Here is a 19,791-nt window from a genome sequence, read left to right as displayed (position 1 = left end):
ATCCTGGAGGCATTTTTGGCAGGTTCATCTATATAAACTAGATAAATTGTTTACGGCAAGTAAAACCTGTTTCAATCTTTGCATAGGTGCTGTACATGAGTGTGATTATCAAGGAGAGGTTTAAAAATAGGCTTAGGGCCTTAAAGGTTAAGAATGTCAGATCAGAAAACTTGCGCAGATGTATTCCCGCCTAATTTTAGAGAACAGGAATTAAACAGGAACCACAAAAGATGTTGAGGGATTTCCAGTCATTGTTGTCAAAATGCTGGAAGTGGAGATTCAATGAACGTCCCAGCACAGAAGCAGTGTGGACGATTCACCGTATCAGATCTTAGAAGGAACGCCAAACCTCTAGAGAAGCTTCAGTGTGCCCCATGGCAGGTGAACAATGTTTCCGCTCATGCTGGGCTAGAAGAAATAGCACAGATGATAAGCACACGCTAGGCAACAAGAATGAAGGTATGCCCTGCTTTACAGTAATTGTAACCTCTGACTCACAATAACCTACTTTTGTTATTGTGAGAGCAGGAACCTGGCATCTGAGAAACAGCAGCAGGTCCACGATAAATCTAAATACTACTATGACATGTAATAACTACCACAAACACATGAAACCGAAATAACGTATTTAATTTGAATTTGTTGCATCGTTACTACGACAAAGTTTTGTTTAAGACAGTGTTAAATAGTTCAAGCTAATCAGTTTATGAAAGGATAAACAGCTTCTTATCAACAAAGGAAATGTTTGTTACTAGAAGATAAAAAAAATAACTGAGCGGTAAATGAAGTGGTCTGGATTTGCTGTAAAGTACATAGTTGGCACTTCGCACTCATATGAAGAATGGTTGGCATCTCTGGAAGCTACTGATGCATTCGGGTTTATTGTAGATCAGAGAGAGCGTATAGGTATGTCGTACTTTATGTATCTGCCATGTAACCTGGTTTATCAAACATGAGTACATTTATTTTTATAGCAAACATGTACAGTATACTTCCTGAAATGCAAATATACATTTACCAGCATTCTGAACTCTGTGATAGTTCACCGAAAATTAAAAAAATCTATTTAGGACTTTTCCTCTTACATTCATTTTCTTCAAAGTGGTGTGGTACAGTAAACTCCACTAACCAGGGGCTTTTAAATGCCACAGTTCTGTTCCCCCATCACCTTGGTGCATTTGAAACACATGCTTTGTTATATTAAGGAACGACAGGGAATCTGAACTTTGAGGATGAGAGGAAAGAAAATCAGGTTTCCGTTAGAGAAGGGTTAATTAATCAGCCAACTGTCCAAACAGTCGTTTCATGTCCTACTAAAGAAGAAGAAGCTCTATTTATACCAACTTGACACTGACCTTGATTCGCGTGTGTGAGGGCATGTGTGTGCATCTGACCCGCATGCACATTTGAAGTCGGTGAGACACTTTTTTTCATTCACACACAGTACTTTTCTTAACGAGTATTAGAAGCAGACAGAGCGATTGAAGTGCCTGTTTAAATTCAAGGAAAGCTAAATGAGTCGGAGCTGACGCCTGTTCAGGACGCTTGCTGCGATGCCAGACCTTCTACACACGTAGCACAAATGGCCCAAACACATGTCCAAGCAGCAAGACATCAAAGCAGCGCCATAAAGCAGCGGACTCCCCTTTGTCTACTGATGTCAAATTATAATGTCACAGCACAGACGGAGAATATCACTCAAATCTGTCTCTTTGCAATTTAACAATATTCAAAGAACATTTTAAATGTGTATAAGTCTCAGTGTCTCACTTGGTTTTAATTTCACTGTACATCTTCCACAAACACTCACAGAACCTATTTGGATCTGTGTGTGTGTGTGTGTGTGTGTTTTAAGTAACATTTCGTCCCCTGTTGATGTGGTTTTAACCTTTCTTTTCCCTCCACCCTAACCTTTTCTTGTGTCTCAATAGCTCTTAAATGCCGTCATGCCTTAAATACTACATCTCTTCCTCACCGGAGCCGTTCAGACTTCAGCCGATCTCTCATTTAACACTGAAAAACGTCCTTGTGTGAATCCCATTCTTTATAAACCAAGAATGGGACACATGTTAGGGTATTTTCCATAATGAGCATGCGTTTCAGGGGAAACGAGGTGCTTAAGGAACACTTTGTGGAATTCTACAGCCTAACAACCCAGCAGACAGACTTAAAGCAGCTATTGAAGCGAGGAACCAGAAACTCCAGTTCCTGGTATAAATGCCTTGTTACTGTTTGTCAGGTCCAGGAACACAACCAGCTTCCTCCTGCAGCGACACTTACAGTCAAATACACAGAGGAGAGCACACTCACCTGAACAGGTGCTCCACAGGTAAGCATGATATGTTTCTTTAAATAAATATATTTACATTTTGTGGTATAATTCAGTTCTCTTTCATTTGCTGTTGTGGATTTTTGTGCCGATTTATTTACTCTCTGACAAAGTTTTATGTGTCTCCACTGGTCGGCACATGTTTGCTTTTGTCTTAGGAAATGTTAAAAGTGTTGAGATATCAATGTAATTATTCTCTTGTATGTCTTTTATTTTATTTGTGCACTGAGTTTCATACATTCAACAGTCATAAAATGTATTTTTCTCACACATGTGCACCCAAACCTCACCTGTTTCTCCTAAACTAGTTTCACACCTATTTTTAGACCCGCTGTTTTGAAGAGACAGACACTGATAGATGCCTTTTATTTTTTTGTAGGTGTGGTGTCACAATGCATAAGAGCCAGAAGAGCAAAGGTAAAGTATCAAATCTAGAAATCTGATGGTTTGATTTGGGTGTTTGCATTCAAATGTCTTTTTACACCTGTACCTGCCTCAGAGATTAGTCATGTATTTTTAGCTTCAGGCTTTTCTTTTGTCTTCAGGAGGAAATGCGGTGTTCTACAAACCCGCTGGAGTTGCCACAGAAATAAGATCTGGCTGGCTGGTCAAGTCTCCTCCTTCAAAAAAGATGAAGACAGAGGTGACAGATTTGGCTCAGTGGAGTAAAAATATCACAGCTCCTTGGATGTTAATTTATTTTATCACACATGGTTGTTCTCTTAATCATTTCTTCCTGCAGAAATCATGGAAGATGCGCTATTTTGTGCTGTTCAAACTCAGCGACCATGATCATCAGCTGAGGTACTTCAGGAGTGCAACTGACAAGGACAGGCCACTAGGAGGGATCGATTTGTCACAGTATGTCATTGCATTGGCTCTTTCATGGGAATTTGTTGTTTCTAGACATACAAAACTCACTTTTTGTGACCCTCTAATATGTTTGTCGTTCTGTCAGTATCTCTGTGTTGTATGTGAGCCCTGAGCAGCACCCGAAATGGGCTTTGATCCCGAAGAACTTGAAGTACTCCCCGTCCTGTGTCCTCTACATCAGGACATCTGAACGAGACTACTTCCTTGTTGGGGAAGACAGGTCAGTCAGCTTGTTTTTATGGACAGCATAAAACACCACTGTGGAATTTATAGCTCTTTTGCCAACTTATATGAATTTTATGACACTGTGCTGTAAAACTCACACCACACTGGAGATATACAGTATACACAGCACTGTGGTTTTTTGTTTTAAGCTTTTTTAGCAATAAAATGATAATGAATATTATTCTGCATAACCAGGTAAACATCTTATTAAACACTGGCAACAAGGTTTAATTTTTCAATGCATAAATAGACATTCAGACTTATGATAAGTTGGTAAATTGATGAGAATATGATTTGCATGTGCATGGAAACTTGGCTGGTTGGTGGTAACTGTAGTAATTCTGTAATTCAGAAACAGTGTAACCAGGATTCAGGCCGCAGCTACAGTAGACTGGCCAATCATCATCAACACCCCATCCTTTGACATCATCCACTATTTTGGGAGCTCTAACAATCAAAAATGAAATTATGTTGCTGGTTTCCTGTTTAGCAACAGGCAGCTGATAATGGCTTTTTCTTCCGCTCTCCTCACATCAAATTGTTGTTAAATGTCAGTTTTGCACTTTTTATTTCATTTAGGAATTGACTTTAAATTAAATACAATAGCTGTAATTTATGTTTAATAGTGTTCTATATTGCTCTTCTTTTTTAGTGATGAAGTGGACGCCTGGTTCAATGACATGTTTGACGCTCTAAAAAACCGACCACATACTTTACACAGTGGAGAGGTGAATTTAGACTTTAGATCTTTAAGATGAATACTGTTTTGACACTGTCATTAGCAATAATTATTTGATGTATTTTCTCATTCCTAAAGGAGTTGTCTGATGGACAGCCAACAAATGAGGTAAAGATTTAAAGTTCTATGTCCTACATACTACTCATCTGGTGATCACAATGCACATATTCTGGCAAATACATTTATTTCTTGATGATAAGATCAATTTAATAAAGGTACAACAACTATGACGCTGGATCTAGCAGCCAGGTAGCTTATGTTAGCGGAAAGATGAAGGAAGTCTAACTATCTTCTAACTGATAAAAGACTTTAATTCTTCACTACTTTCATGTTTGTCACATAATTTTTGAAATGACTCAAAAGAGCACTTGAGTTTTTGTTGTTTGTTTGTTTGTTTGTTTCTTTCTTTCTTTCTCTTTTAATCCTTTCATTTAACTTCCTTCATTATTATTCATACTACCTCTGCCTTTGCCTACTTTCACTCAGTACTTTGAATTCTCTCAGTGTTCCTGGTCAATCCAAGTGACGTCTTCACCTTAGAGTTTAACACGTTTATCATCATCATCACCTATGAATCATGCTTATCACTCAGCTCTTTGACGTAAGAAAACAGACCTCTCCCTGTTTTACCAGGTTATTTCAGACCCTGTTATTCGGAAAAAGAAATCAGCTCCTGTGCCTCAAAAGGTTGGTCCATTGCAACTAAAGCTCTGCACGAATTTGGCTAGTCTTTCTAAATGCATGCATCCTCTCAGCCAGAGACTGTCCCGAGTCAATAAGTGGGAAAGACCTACAGTCTTGTCCCAGGCCTATGAAAACATGATAGGGACTACAGTAGTAAGAGAGAAAACTATACTGTAGATTTATTCTAGTACTACAGTATAGTCCCAATCCTTTCTGCACTTCAGCACATTTTTGGTACAAGTACAAGAGATCAGCACTGTCCTCAAGTGTAGTATAACTCATCAGTCCAACCCAGGACACTGAGATGAATGTGCTCTAGGCCACACACAGCGTATTTCCACTCACAGCACAATCACCCTGAATCAGAGTTAAACTAACTCTAATTCATGCTGAGAGTGTATATATGAGACCCATCCGACTCAATGGAATCAAATCTACACTCTCAGAGTTAATTTAACACACTAAGAGTTTGTTTACACTAGTCGGCTGTCTCGTTCTTCTACAAAGACAAATTTCTGCTCTCAGAATAATTTTTAAAAAGGAATCTAATCACATAAATGTTGTGCACATAAGTTCTGTTTTGGCTTTATTGTGTGTGTGTGTGTGTGTGTCTCTTTGTTTTTTCAGCCACTACGTAAAATACGCTCCATATCAGATCCGTGCTCAAATGCTTTGGAAAGCATCAGCGAAGAAAAGGTCAACATTGTCTAATTAATAATTGTTTTTTAGTTGAAATATTGAATTGGAGACGTTTTTCATTTTTAAATAACATATGTGATTGTGCTTTCTAACTGACTGGCAGATTCACGATATTTATAAAAGACGTGCATCAGAGCCTGTGCAGCCGATCTATGATTATCCAAAATCCTTCTTTACACAAATAAAGGTACGACTATTTTTAGTACTCATTAATCTTGCAAAATGGCAATTAATCAAATCTGCATAGGGGAGAAGTTGACAACACAGCGTGTTTGGCAATGTACTGGTTATTAATACAGTTAATATAGAATGAATGTGTGTTGTAACGGTCATCTGAAATGTCTTCCAAATAAGGTGACTCAGGAAAATGGTTCAATCAATGGCAACAACACAGAGTCAATGTGAGTGTTAATTATTGTTTGCTTAAAAACAAACAGTATTATTTTTTTATTATTGTGTCAGAATTGTGACCTTGAGTATCTGTTGTAGATATGAAACAATGGGTCAAGTGAAAGCCACTCAGCAGAAGGCGCAGGCAGCGTAAGTTCGACTTACAGAATGAAATAAGTCATGTTTTAACTAAAGGCGAAAGCAGTTAAATGTACCAAATGTTTCCAGGGACACTGAACATGAAGACTTTAGCGGCGGCACCCTGATGAGGTCTGTCACTCAAGTCTATGAGAAGATGAAAACCCAGATCTCCCCTCTGCCTCCATTCGATGAGGAGTCAGACACTGAGAACAGGTAAACCAGGCTGTTTTCTTTTTTATAGTCTATGCGTGTTTACTTTTGACTTTGTCTTTGGCATCGGTGGCCTACATACCGAAATAGCTCACTCATCAGAGGTAAACATGACTTCTCTGGCTCCATCACCTTGACTGACAACAACAATCACAAAAAGCAAAAAGCACAGACTGCAGGAATCGTGCGCTTAAATTGGAAGAGAGAAAAGGGTGTTGTCCCTTCTTTCTAAAGCTTACATCATCTTGCTTTCAGGCTAACAGGAAGCACACACACACACACATACACACATACACAAAAACAATTTAGAAATCTTCAAGTATAAAATAGTCTCCTGCTATTTTTGAAAATTAAATTTGCTAAAATGCCAAACACTGTGCTAATGTTCTGTCTCACGCTGATGTCTGATTCCTTTATAAGTGGCTGACTGCTGTGCTGCCACAGTCAAGAACGTTCTCTCTTCTCACATTTGCCATATGGGTCAAAAGACTCATTTCCAAAGTGACTCTTAATTAGTATTGCTCTTGCATCCCCGCATTGATTTGGGAATAAGCTTCTCCTGTGCTGCTTTAGGAACTATTTTGTATTAGAAGTTTAAAGTTTAGAGACTATGACTCTAATGCTGGACCTTAATCTATGTTCGTTGTGACCAGGGGCGGATTCAATAATTAGGGGGGGCTTAACCCTGACTGTATAACACCACTACTGGTGTTAGTCTCTATTAGAGTGTTAATGGGATAACAACAACAACAATCCTCGTGCTCTTCCTTCACCAACCATTTCGTGTATATTTATCGTTGTTATTTTCTGCCACATGTATCCTGTATTCTCTCATGTATTCTGAATTCTTTCTCAGACATTTAATACAGCCTATTAGATAGCTATGATGTTGTTATGCTGTCTGCCTGTCATAATAGTGCGTGCAGATGCAGGTGGTGTTTCTCTTCAGTGTTTGCAGTCAGCAGAACATGTTGACCTCGGCTTGTGCTGCTTGAGAACCTGTTTGTTGCTTATTCCCCCACTGTCCAAGATAAATAGGGCCCTATTGTTACATGCCAAGAATGCACTCCCGATAACTAGCTGTTAACAGCTGTTACTGCTAACTGTTAAAATCCCCCCTTTGCTATTTGCAGAGAAGAAACGCATCCTTCAGACTTCAGCAGCAGCTCCAGTGAAAACGATGCCACCTCTCCTGTAGAGATGCTGGAGAGTCCAAGTGTGCGCACACCAGAATCAATTCAAAGCTCTACCGACAGGTGAGAGTGTAAAATGGCTATGGGATTTTTTTTTAAATTTATTTTAGGACCTCTTTTGAAATAGGACAAACTGTCTACACTAGAGATAAAGACATTTAGGTGGGATGTGATTAACTGAATCAGAAAGTGTGTGGTACGAGTGCTCTCATTCAACATGTAAAAAGTGCATTTGAAGCTCCCACTGTGACACTGGCTGCCCTGTTGCCAATCAAAATGTCAGAAACTGCTTTGTGATGGTTACAAAGAACAAATGAAAAAGAGATCACCCCATGTACTCAGCTTGATAAATAACCAGAAAAGAATGCTGCGACCAGCGCTGACATGTTGCTGATCTGGTTTAGGTGGTTTCTGTGTGTTTCCGCGAGAAGACTCTGGTATAAAAATAGATGAGTAATAATAAGCAGTACTTGACATTTACAATTAAAAAACTAAAATGTAAAAGACTTGTTCAAAGAAAACATGACATGGCCTTTTTTATGCAGACACACATGCCGATGTATTGGATGTAGGAGACAATATTACCAATTCAGTTTTGGCTTTCATGTGCTTCAACAAATCTCAAGCAGCTGAAATTTCATCCAACGACTCTAAAGTTTGGACTCTGCAGCACGTAGGATTATACACAATTTAGTTAAATACATTTTGTACATTGTGACCTTTTATTTTTCTCTCAAGCCTTGATTCGCTTGCCCCAGAGAAGAGAGGTATTAAGGTGAAGAAAGAAGATGTGAAAAACCACCTGACACTAACAGAAGTGGATGGAAAACTAAGGCAAGTTTGTTGTCTGTCTTGATAAAACTGACCAGGTAAACACTCTCTGACAGTAACATAGTTACATACACATAACTAATAAAACCTCCTGGTTCAATGGTAAAAAATCCTCAAAACCACACCCTAAATCCAGTTAACTTAATAAACATACAACTTACATGATGTAGATACATGAGAATGGTAACAGACGTTACACAGGAACCAAAGAAAAAAACAGTGCAGGACTGACTGATACTGTATGAATGACAGCTGCAGAATGAACCTAAAACACGTCTGTGTGTCACAGTGTGACTGGGTGGACGGGCCAGCCAAAGACGGTGTGTGAGCTCCAGAAAGGAGATCAAATTCTGGGAGTTAATAATTTGCAGGTCAGCACTGCGGAGGAGTTTAACATGTATGTCAGCAAGTCACTGAAGAACGAGGTACATTCAGCATTCACACATAAAATGCTAAAACACTAAGGCATGTCAAAATCTATGCACTCGCTTTAAAGTGTTTCTGGTTTCAGGTGAAAGTGACCATCCTGCGTCTGCCTGGACACGAAACACTGCACTCACCAACCAGTTTCAGCAGTGACAGTGAAAACTGAACATTTGATATGAGACAGTTACTTCCCGCTCACAGTCGGCGAGGTCGTACCACTTTACAAACGTGATAAAAGTGTTCAAAGAATGAAGGATGTTAAAATGACCACTCTCATACACCGGGATTCACAGCGGGTGCAAGAATCGTTGTGTGCTGTAATTAGTGTAGATAAAATGTTTGTTCTCATAACTTGCCCATAGAAGGAAACAAAACAGAGATGTTTTGCAGAAACGCATTTCCTCATGCCACCTGTATGATGCCTCATTACACAAGAGATGCAGATCGAACCATGCAAGGCACCTTGAGGGAGGCGTGTGTGTGTGTGTGTACAGTAGATTAACTCTGTTTAATATTTTTACACATTATAATACCAATCATCCATCTGTACTGATGTGTTTTTACACTTTAAATGCCGTCTGAACGCTCAATGCAACTTCCAGACATATGTCAAGATGACAGGTGGAAACAGTGTTGAATATTATGTTTGGCAGAAGTCAAGCGGTTCCAAATCTACATTTACAGTATGATACCTATATGCAAATGAAATTATCTATATATATATATATTTTTAAATATATTCAGTGTTGTCAGAAAGTTTAATAGTAACATATTACGTTAGAATAACTCCTCTATGTACATTCTGTTAGTATTTGTTTATATTAAAAAGCAAATCATTGCTAAAGGTCCTTTTCCTGATTTATCTTGAGAATACTTTGACAGGAATTGGTAGTGGAGATATAACAGAACACAAAGAAAGAAAGTGGTGTTTTGTGCCATTAACACCTCAGGGAGAGTCTTTTGAATTAATATGCAGATGGGATGGTGTTGTACCTCAGGCTATGTTTCACCTATTTCTCTCTCATCTGAAAAAGAAACAGTGACTCACAAAGCTGAGGACACTACGCTGAAGTGGTTTAAATATAACTTGGTATGTGGTTTTAGTCCTTTTTAAAACTATGCGTAGTGACCAGTGCTCTGGACAAAGACATCATCAAGTAAAAAAAAACAAAAAAACAAAAACATTCAGGACATTCAACTTTTGAGCCCATTTTTAAACTGTGATGCTGAAGCTGTGCTGTAATGTGTTGTTTGCAAAGGGAATGTATCAGTTTAATGAATCTGTAAAGTGATAAATAAATGTTGTCAAAGGTTAGACTGCATGTCTTTAGCAGCTTTTGTGACTTTGACTCAATATTATTAGTATAATAGTCATTATTTTTGCACATACAGAAGTTTACACAGCAACATAAAACCACCAAAATCTACAGAATTATTAGCATCATTATTTCCAGCTGGTTAACTTTTAATATTCATGAAAATAACCCCCTTTATCTCCACAGCTTTTATGTATAATCTGAATCATACACTACAAATACTTAGTTTTGTCTAATAGGACATTTTGGGCTGTTTTAAGACTTTCGTAGACTCGTCAAAGGTTTGTTGTTTTAACTGAAGCCAGTGTGTATGTAATTGTACAAAGTTGGCAGGGCATCTTGTTCAGCAGGTTGAATGTTTACAGGTGTGACAACCTGAACGGCCTGTTCCTTTTCTTATCAGCTGTCAGGCCGCAAATGTATGTAGTGATCCACATCATTAAGTTTTAGATTATAACACTTAAAGATATTCTATTACTCAGATGTGACAGCTTGTTATTCTAACATGGACATGGTTCTTTTTTCAAATCAGACACCTATTAATGAGATACACATTTTAAAAGTAAATCAATTATAACGTCATTATTATAAGTGGCTTGTTAGAGGGTACATACTAAGTGGGTTTTACATCACCTAGAAAAATGGATGATATCCATGCTGAATTAAGCATGATATAAAATAGTCAGAGTCAAGTAATTCGTCTTAAAATAGCAATTTCCTCAGTTATAATTACTAGAAATGGTGATGGCAAATTAGATCTTAGTCAAAGCTTTGCACACAAAATCAAGTACAATGTGTATAAATACAGTAGTAATAATGTCAACTAATTACAGTACATTTGGATTTCTTAAGGTAGTAAAACAAATCTCACTCTAGCAGCCAAGCTTAAATGCACACAGCTCCTCAAGATGTGATAAGCTGAAGATGTTGTACATGAAAGGAGAGCTCAAAGTGCCCCTGTGAAAAGCCTCTTTTACAGAGACCATCAGACAGAATGTCTCTCTGTACTGCATGTCTGTGCTGTCTCGGAGATAAACTACCGACAGATCTCACGACACCCTATTTAAAACCAGTGTGCAAGTGGCGTTCGTCGTTAACACTGCGTTTGCCTTGAGAGGCACAAATCCATCTGTCTAAACGGTTTGAAAGTGTTGACGAAGCAGTGAAGATCTAGACATCGCTGACCATCAATGGTGCTAGGTGGCCCAATTAATATCATGAATTTACATTTGGCATGACTAGAATCTGACAGCATTGACAGTTTTTTTGACATGATAACCTAAATGTTGGGATGAAAAAAGAAGCAGGAAACATGCAAGTTTAAAATGTTCCCAGCATAAACCATTTTATTATATACAAAAATACATTAATAGGAATTGAATCAGGTTGAAGCAGCACTTTCATACAGCTGACAAACTGGTAAAATTGGAAACGGCAACAGCCGTCACACACGCAATCAGCTGATTCAGTTTCAATGATACAGTTGTAGGCAGGATCTCAGATCACGTTTTACCCAGCTTACAGAGTTAATTTACTTTAGCCCTTAATTTAGTGTTAAAACATTTGTTAATACAGCATTTAAAGTAATGAGAATTAGTCTTGGTCTTTGTACCAATGAGGAGCAGCAACAATCTGTAAATAGGCTACAGTTTACTCTTAGTTTCCATGAGCCAATCACTAAAATACTTCTCCATAACCTTCCTGCTATCCCAGCTCCCATTGTTGACTGTGGGGATGATCTTTAGAGGCTGGAGCCACTGGACAAAACGTTTCAACTCCAGAAAGCTGCTGTGTTCACTGTATGGGATTCCTGTCAAAAAAAAAAAAAAAAAAAAAAAAAAAAGAACAAAAGAGTTGCCCTTATCTTGTTTCCAAATGTTGGCACTTTAAACAGATCTTTGCTGGAAAGGTTACATTTGTCAGAAAAACTCAAACGTTGCCCAAAACAACTCATAAGCTTAGGGATAACCTTGATTTTTCAGACGAGAGGTTCACTCTCAGCGCCTATGCTTGGATAACTTTAACAATTATGAAATGTCAAGCTCAGCGGGGACAAAAGAGATGTGGTTTGAGGTAAAACACTGTCACTGAGCCAGATGTCTGAAACTATGGGGAAGCCAGTCAGACAAGGAACAAGGCAACATCTTACAAGAGAGATCAGATGTTCAACCAAGTGACCCAAAGGTTGACACTGTTCCCCAGATTTCACAACGTGATACACTGAGGATCAAACTACAGGAAAGTGCTGCATCTTGTTTGTCCTTTCTTCACCCCTGCACAGGTTTAATGCGCTCTATTGCTTTAAACAGATGTAGCTAAAACTAGGCCTACACGACTATGCAGCCAGTCCTCCCACATGCAGAGAACAATATTAGGAGGAGCAATAGCATATGGCTAGGGAGAACATGAAGGAGATTAACACAAAGCAGAGAGCGTGAGTGCAAATTGCCTTCCGCTTGACTGACACACAAACTGCTGAGGACAAAGAAATTATATGAGCGCGTGCATCGCAACAGCCAGTAGCTGGTTATTGTAGGTTATAGGCCAGATGGCTGATGGAGTTGATGGATATATTCAGAACATGAAAGAGAGGACAGGAAGGAAATCAGGCTAAACCTGCTGGGGCTAATCAAGTCATGACCCATTTCAGCACTGGGCTTTAATGCTATGTTAGTCTGCAGCTACACTTACAGTACGCAGTCTTTTGCATCAAGCAGAAGTAACCTGAAACTAACCTAAACAAATGTTTATCCTCACACTCTCAGTCTCCTTCTTCCCTCCTCTGTTTGCCAAAAGAGGGAGCTGTAAGTTTAATAAAGTTTAATACTTTTATCAGGGTATAACTCATCTTTTAGAAATGATACTTGTGTATTTACTGTATTCCTTCAGACAAATAACTGTGTGAAAATATGACAAAAAGGTGAGTGTGTACCATAGATTGAGATGTTGCCTCTGATCTCAGGCTGGATGTCATCCACTGATTCCACTTGTTGGCTAAAGGTCCAGCCTGTTGGTTTGAAGGCCACAAGCTGATCATATTGTCCTGAATATCGTGCCAGGTGGTCCTGCAGTTTCTGCAGAAAACATGAAGGAAAATTATAAGAACTTGGTATTCAAATATTTAAAGAAATGCATAGCACATATACTAAAGTTCAGATCGTCTCTTCATTATATTTATACATGTCTAATTTATACATGTTAAAATGAAGTTATTTTTCATCTCTCTTGACTGCCTGCTGACATAGTAACAAACTATACTAGATTGATTATCGTTATTGCAAAATGTAATTCTAGTTTAATCTTCTGAATGGATTTCAAGGTGACTTGTTACAGCAGGTTTTTCCCATATCATCCACAGTCACTGTTGAAATGTTCCACATGTAAACTTAGACTACATCCATTTCCCTTAAGTCCTCTTCCTGTGACTACTGATGCTTATTTGTGGAATATTTAGGTCCCGTTTATAATGTGCTTGGTCATCATAATTAGCTGTTCTTAATCATCAACACAGATCTGCATACATAGCTTATGATTAAAACAACAGTTTCAAGCCTATTAGAGAATTGAAGTGGTTGTGACAATGGCTTCAACTTTAATCAATTAGTTATATAAATGTATATATTAAACTAAAGTTTCTCTGAGTATTCATCATCTGATGTGATGCATCTCACTTGCTTGTTTCACTCTAATCAATTTACTAAAACTTGAATACCTTGAACACGCCCTGAAAAACATAATAAATAAATAAATAAATAAATAAATAAATAAATAAAAGTACATTGGCTCAGCCGCCCACTAATGACTCCTTTCAGATCAGTTAAGGCAAAAAGAGGCCGCTGCACATACTTTGAAGGTGAGCTGCATCATGGGCAGTACATGGACCCGGGCTGCCTTCCAATCAGTGGTTATCCGTTGTCTGACTTGATCTGACTCCAGACAGCACATGGTGTTGTATTTGTCTCTAGAGAGGCACACTTTAGAACCCAGGACATCTGCCAATGCTAAAAAGGAACCAAAGCAATTCAGTCTTATCATTCTAAGACTCAGTAAGTACTTGCAGTAAAATACAACCCCCCCGCGCCCTCCGGCCCCCAACAAATTGTGCATTTTATGATTACAGACTCGTCTACCTGTGCTGGAGAGCTTTTAGTCTTGTTTACAGACAAAGTATGTATTTTACCTTGCACCGGCTTTACTGGAACACATTATACAACCTCTAATGGCTGCAAATGGCTTTCTATAAGTAAAAACACTTGAATAAACTGTATCACATTCACTGCCTTGACAAGTGTCTACTTCCCCTGTGTATAAACAGGGGAACAGAAGTGGACGAGCACAGTCATGCGGGCAATTAAATCAGCTCTCAGTTTTGTTCCAATATTGTGCAGCACTTGTTGAAGGAGGCAAGAAGCACGGGTGACTACAAAATGAATGTGTGCAGCACACTCTCTGTGAGGACAACATTAGTTTGAGTACTTCACTACACCAACAGATCTGTTTGCCTTTGCATGAGGACAACATAAGACTGAGTGGCTCTTTTCTCAAAGCACACAAATACCAATATCTCCCATTTCAATATAAGACATAATATCAGATTGATTTTTCAAAGGGAGGAAAGGTCATATGGTGATCTAAGGATACAAAGATTTTGTTCAGAGGTTTAATTTTAAAAACACATTTACTTTGAGTCTATTAGCTTGTGTTGGTGGTAACTCTGTTCTCAACACATCACAGTTATTGCTATTTCCAGAATTAAATGAATAAATTAACATCTAAATTTTCTGACATATAATTAGCCATCAAAAACATGACACTTGTCAACCTGTCCAATTATCAGATTGATGTTGAATTATATAGGCCAGGTATAGCAAGCCCAGACTTTGTTACACTATAATCTTAGTTGGACTGAGCATCTGGGGAAGTATAAGAAAGAACTAATGTTATTTATTCCCATGACTTTTTTGTAGTTGCCATCCTTTTGGTTGGCATTTCAAGTCTAATGTGTGTGGTTTCTGATCGTGTGCATAGATAACCAGTGTTTTGGTAATTGGTTCTCCCTGAAACTTAAAAAAAAAAAAAAAAAAAAAACAGCACAAACAACTGCTAATCTTGGAGTTACATTTTTTTATATCTTAAAAATAGAAAGGTACCATTGCTGATGTGACACATACCCAAGAACACCTTCTCCTTCCCCACGGAGTAGGATCCACACACCACAAGTGTACGAGGTTTGAGTGTTACCAGTTCGAAGGCTGTGTTGGCTGCAAAGTTGATGACCTCTTGCTGTCTCGGGAAGGTGTATTCAGGGCTGCAGTAGCTATAGAGATAAGAGAGCTTACACTTAAAATGTGAGTTTCCTTCTGAAAACATGGGGTTGTGACAGTTTACCCAGATTCCATCTAAAATCTAAAGTGGTGAAGCCATGCTCAGGGAAATGCTACATGCTAAATGTTTTTGTAGTACCCAATACTGATCTATGTTGACTGATAAACTTGGGTTTTTATACCAACAAGAAATGAAGATCACTTGGCTAAGAACAGTAGAATAAAACAATCCAGATTTTGGCCATTCAGCAACTGCACCTGTACTGTACTGTGTGTATTCACTGTATCTGGTACTTACGTTGTGTCCAGGTAGAGTGTCTGCACCCTGCAGCTGAGTAACTCAGGGTATGTTTCCATTGAAGGGTCAGCTCTGAAGTCGCCAGTGTGGAGGACCGTCTGACCATCGGGCAGGAAGAACAGCAGCATGGCAGCTCCCGGACAACTAAAAGAAGAGACAGATGAGAGGTGAAGCTGAACATAAATGAACATCAAATTCAACATTGTACAAATTCTGCATCACAAATCAACATGTTTTCTCTGGTATGCTCATTTACTCATCTGTTGTACATGAATCCCTATTTTTGAATTAACTGGCAATTAGAGAATATGAAAAGAAATAAAGAAAAAAAAAAATCAATTATTATCAAATGTTAACAAGCTACAGCTGAACTTGATATTAGTGTCTGGACCAGCTTTCCCACTGACGAGCACTCCCCGCAAACAAACTATGTTACTACTACTCAGTGGCAGATATTGATGATCAACTCACTGGTTGGCATCGAGGAGGATGACCCTGACACCCTCCACAGTGACCTGGGTGTTCATGGGGAGGATGTGGACGTACTGCTCTGCCACCTTCAGTTTGCTCTTCACGAGATTCCCTGTGATCTTACAGTGGAGGCAACTGTTAGGAACTCATGTATCTGATTTGTTTACAGTAACTTAGAAGCCGTCACTAACTCTAAGAACAAAAGTTTATTTAAAAATATACACATCAAATCAAAAGATTTAAAGTAAGGTTCCAACACAAGTTAAAGTTTGCAACATAAGATCTAGCTTATGGTGCAGGCATAAGTGTTCATTGTGTTTTTTTGCAGTCGATTGTATCATAATACCCCTGAAATCTACTTGGATAAAATCCTCTTTGATGCTGATCAAAGTTTTCTGGGCTACAGTATGACCCACCTAACGACCATGCTGAATTTCTGTGACCTACCAAATACACAAAACCCCAATGGGCCCCAATAAGTCTGTGTAAGCCTGTTTTTAGTTTTGATCTGTGCAGAACAGGCACAAAATAAAAAAAAAAAATTATGACCCATTTGACAGAGGATGTTTTTATATCCAACCATAAAACTCAGGTCTCCAAATTTTAATCAACAACAATATGGTCACAGCTACTGGCAACTTGGTATTCATGGCTGCAAACTGCAAGTAAAATTTAATTAGCTGGAGTGAATGCATGCAGATAAATGGACTGGGCTTTTACTAGGAATTCTATGCATCAGACCGGACAAGAAGCTTTATAATGAGATGCAAATTAATTGGATTTTTGAAAAAGAAAAGTCTGTAGTATTCCATAGTCTATATCCATGTTATTCAAAGACTAAACAGGCCTTTTGAGGCAGGCTGCTATTTATTTACTACTAATCTGTGGAGAAAAAAACTAAACAAAACCCACCATACATGCAAGGAAAAAGGCTCAAAATGGCCTCTCATGCAAATCAATTCATCCTTTGAGACGCATAATTCCTCAAAATGCAGAGGCATAGCCAAACACGTTAAATAACACAGAAAATGACTAATATTTCATAATTTGACTTACTCGGTTACAGTAGATTGGAAATGTAGAGTTCCGGGTCAACCCACCGTAGTGGTCTGAGTGGAAATGTGTTAGGAAGTAGGCAGTGATTCCCTTGATCTCACCGTACCGAAAGGCGTCTATGACTAAGTTTGTGCCTAAACAAAATGCAGAAAATACTTCAGATTAAAACACATTGATTGTTAAAATTCACACAGCAATATATGACACACAGTCTCTCTCTGACCTGGAATCTTTTTGTAGAACGGACAACGCGGTAACTCTACTCCTTCGTCTGCGTTCCCTCGATTCCACCTTCTTCTCCATCCTCTGGTCCCTCTGCTTGATTCTCCCTTAGCGTTTACTATATCACCGCCATCTACAGTCACTGTGCCCTGTGAGGTATCTGCAGTTGTGTCAGCCTTACTTTTCCTCTGCCTGTCTCTCCTTTGTCGCCTCTGACCTGTGTTCTCACCGAGTGATGGAGCAGTGGCCACATTTTCAGTCTCTTTCTCCTTCTCCTTGAGGGGTTTGAGGCCAAAAAACACCCCAATGTCTGCCTGCTTAAGACAAGAGGGCTGACTTGCCTTGCTCTGACTCTTTTGAGGTGGCATTGTTTGAGATCTTTGGACAACAGAGGTTTGAGATAAAGACACTTGAAAACAATTTGTATTACCTGGCTCTGACTGAATACTGTCGTTCAAGTTGTTGAAATGCACGTTTTGTGAGTTTAGAATATTTTCTCTCAGGCGCTCTAAAACAATACTCTGCGGAGACTGAATGCTGGTCTTACTTATGGCACTGGTAGGTTTACCATGAGCTTCATTGGAGCCTGTGGAATCAGCTCTGTTTTTAGCAACTCCAGAGGCAGGTAGCTGCTGAGTGGGTGTTAATGAGCTAAATGACTCCAGCTGTGTGTTTGAGGAAGACTGGTCCTTTGCTGGCACACTACTGGTTTCCAAATTATCTATAAATTCCGTAAGAAGCTCGTCTTCACTTGAGATGCCATCACTGAACAGCACCATTGAGTCGTCATTTTCAACAGTATCATCGTCTTCATCATTATTTTCTATATTAAAAATGGCTTTTTTACATTCACTATCATTGACTTCCTTCTCAGCAGGAAACTCAGAAAGAGGAGAGTATGATATTTCATTATCTTCATCAGGGAGTTCACTTTTGGAAAAAACTTCACAAGCCTTTTCTCCACTTTCTGTCTTGACAGGAGTTGAGGAAAGCCCCATTTTGCTTTCCTGGGAAGCACCAACAGATTTTTGGCCTTTCGTAGAGCATGACCAGCCTTTCTTTTTCTTAAAATCCTCTGGGCCAGGTGAGCGCAGAAACAAAAGGCCACTTGTAAATTTAGACGGAGGAGTTCCAGTGTGACTATTCTGTGGGGAGGCACTTTGTTCAGACAGGATAGAAAAACTGAGAGCGCTATCCTGTGAAGTCTCTAAAACAGAGCCTTCCACCTCGTTGTTTATCAGTCCTGTGAGACCGCTGGTGGAAGGGCTGATCTCTGCCTGGTCGGACAGCCTGAGGAAAGCTGTGTCGCTGTTCGCTCGACTGTGGGCCAATAGTGTGTGGTTGAAGTTCTTGTAATGGTTTGGGATGGTGGAGGAGCACCGGAGGCCATCTGGACATTCTGTATAACACGAAGACATGTAGAAATTAAGCTCATCAGAGAACGATACAGAATAATTATTCAAAAGCACTTAAATACAGCATTTAGATTTAGTACCTAGTTTAATTTATTACAAATATAATAATAATCCAAAAGTCTTTGGAGGTATGTTTTTAGTTTAGTTCATTAGCAAGGACCATGTACTAACTCTAAAGACACTTTTCATATGTAGGGAGTGCTATAATATATTTTTCCCTTCCACCTCCACCTAATACGTTGCATTATGGGAAATGTAGGCTCCAGATTTGGATTTGTGACAAACAAACTAAAACTCAGGTGCATACATCCATGCACCTGAAGACGAGTTAACAAGTGAGTGATGTTGGTGTCTGTACCTTGGCATTTGTCCCTGGGGGTGTCAAGGCATTCAGCAACATGCCACCTTTGAGTCTGTACCACTAAAATAGAAAAGGGCATCTGACACACAGGGCAGAAGTCTCCAGAAGATGGTTCCTCAGCAGCTTTGTCCTTCTGGACTCTGTCCCCGGCCTCTACATTAACAACAGTACTACAATCTCCACTTTCGGCCCCTTTTACTCTCTTGGATGTCTTTCTGGTGGTACATCTTCTTTTAGCCACGACTGGAGCTGATTCCCGTGTTTTCTTTTTCTTCTTCTGAAGAGGTTTATACTCCCAAATGTCATGTTCAGAGTCGTCCCTCTGTGACATTTGGAGCAAAAAAAGAAAAACGCGCCGTCCTCAAAACCCTCGTTGACGTAAATTCACAACATCCCGCGGCTGCATATTATAACAACGTTAACAGCACTTTAACGACTACTGGTAGATTCCTTCATAATGTGTGAATACTGCTACATATTCACTGGAAAGGCGCTGATTTTCTGATTTAAAGATATAAGTCAACACGTTAGCAGCATAGTGGTTAGCACTTACCGCCAACAAGCAACAATGAATGGAGTAAAGGCGCC

General features: G+C 39.1%; 2 protein-coding genes across 3 annotated transcripts; one reads left to right on the top strand and one right to left on the bottom strand.

Annotated features, from left to right (window-relative positions):
• The first annotated feature begins 1,996 nt into the window (after positions 1-1,996).
• Positions 1,997-10,055, top strand: LOC113156761 (pleckstrin homology domain-containing family S member 1). Of its 2 annotated transcripts, XM_026352062.1 has the most exons (17): positions 1,997-2,329; positions 2,709-2,746; positions 2,875-2,972; positions 3,072-3,190; positions 3,288-3,422; positions 4,080-4,155; positions 4,245-4,274; positions 4,800-4,853; positions 5,478-5,546; positions 5,653-5,736; positions 5,904-5,950; positions 6,039-6,089; positions 6,168-6,293; positions 7,424-7,546; positions 8,222-8,317; positions 8,604-8,739; positions 8,826-10,055. In XM_026352062.1, exons 2-17 carry the CDS (start codon positions 2,722-2,724, stop codon positions 8,904-8,906), a joined length of 1,350 nt encoding a protein of 449 aa, XP_026207847.1. In that variant the 5' UTR covers positions 1,997-2,329; positions 2,709-2,721; the 3' UTR covers positions 8,907-10,055. The 2 variants fall into 2 exon arrangements, with proteins under 2 accessions (XP_026207847.1, XP_026207848.1); XM_026352063.1 differs by lacking the exon at positions 4,800-4,853 and having other exon boundaries at positions 1,998-2,329.
• Positions 10,056-11,390: 1,335 nt separating this feature from the next.
• On the bottom strand, positions 11,391-19,760 carry dclre1a (DNA cross-link repair 1A (PSO2 homolog, S. cerevisiae)). The gene is made up of 9 exons (XM_026352075.1): positions 19,201-19,760; positions 17,429-18,826; positions 17,206-17,339; positions 16,150-16,268; positions 15,679-15,822; positions 15,228-15,373; positions 13,903-14,057; positions 12,989-13,130; positions 11,391-11,866 (listed from the first exon to the last, which is right to left on the bottom strand). Exons 1-9 carry the CDS (start codon positions 19,532-19,534, stop codon positions 11,700-11,702), a joined length of 2,739 nt encoding a protein of 912 aa, XP_026207860.1. The 5' UTR covers positions 19,535-19,760; the 3' UTR covers positions 11,391-11,699.
• Positions 19,761-19,791: the final 31 nt, after the last annotated feature.

Source organism: Anabas testudineus, chromosome 19 (assembly GCF_900324465.2).
Source record: "Anabas testudineus chromosome 19, fAnaTes1.2, whole genome shotgun sequence".
NCBI lineage: Eukaryota > Metazoa > Chordata > Actinopteri > Anabantiformes > Anabantidae > Anabas > Anabas testudineus.
The sequence above is the reverse complement of the archived record's forward strand: the minus strand, read 5'-3'. Positions and strand labels throughout refer to the sequence as shown.

Coding starts and splice junctions, on each gene's coding strand:
- LOC113156761 (XM_026352062.1), top strand. CDS start 2,722: ATGCATAAGAGCCAGAAGAGCAAAG. Junction 4,156..4,244: donor ATACTTTACACAGTGGAGAG/GTGAATTTAGAC, acceptor TCATTCCTAAAG/GAGTTGTCTGATGGACAGCC. Junction 5,737..5,903: donor CCTTCTTTACACAAATAAAG/GTACGACTATTT, acceptor CTTCCAAATAAG/GTGACTCAGGAAAATGGTTC.
- dclre1a (XM_026352075.1), bottom strand. CDS start 19,534: ATGTCACAGAGGGACGACTCTGAACATGACATTTGGGAGTATAAACCT. Junction 18,827..19,200: donor CCCCAGGGACAAATGCCAAG/GTACAGACACCA, acceptor CGTGTTATACAG/AATGTCCAGATGGCCTCCGG. Junction 16,269..17,205: donor TTCCAATCTACTGTAACCGA/GTAAGTCAAATT, acceptor CTCCACTGTAAG/ATCACAGGGAATCTCGTGAA.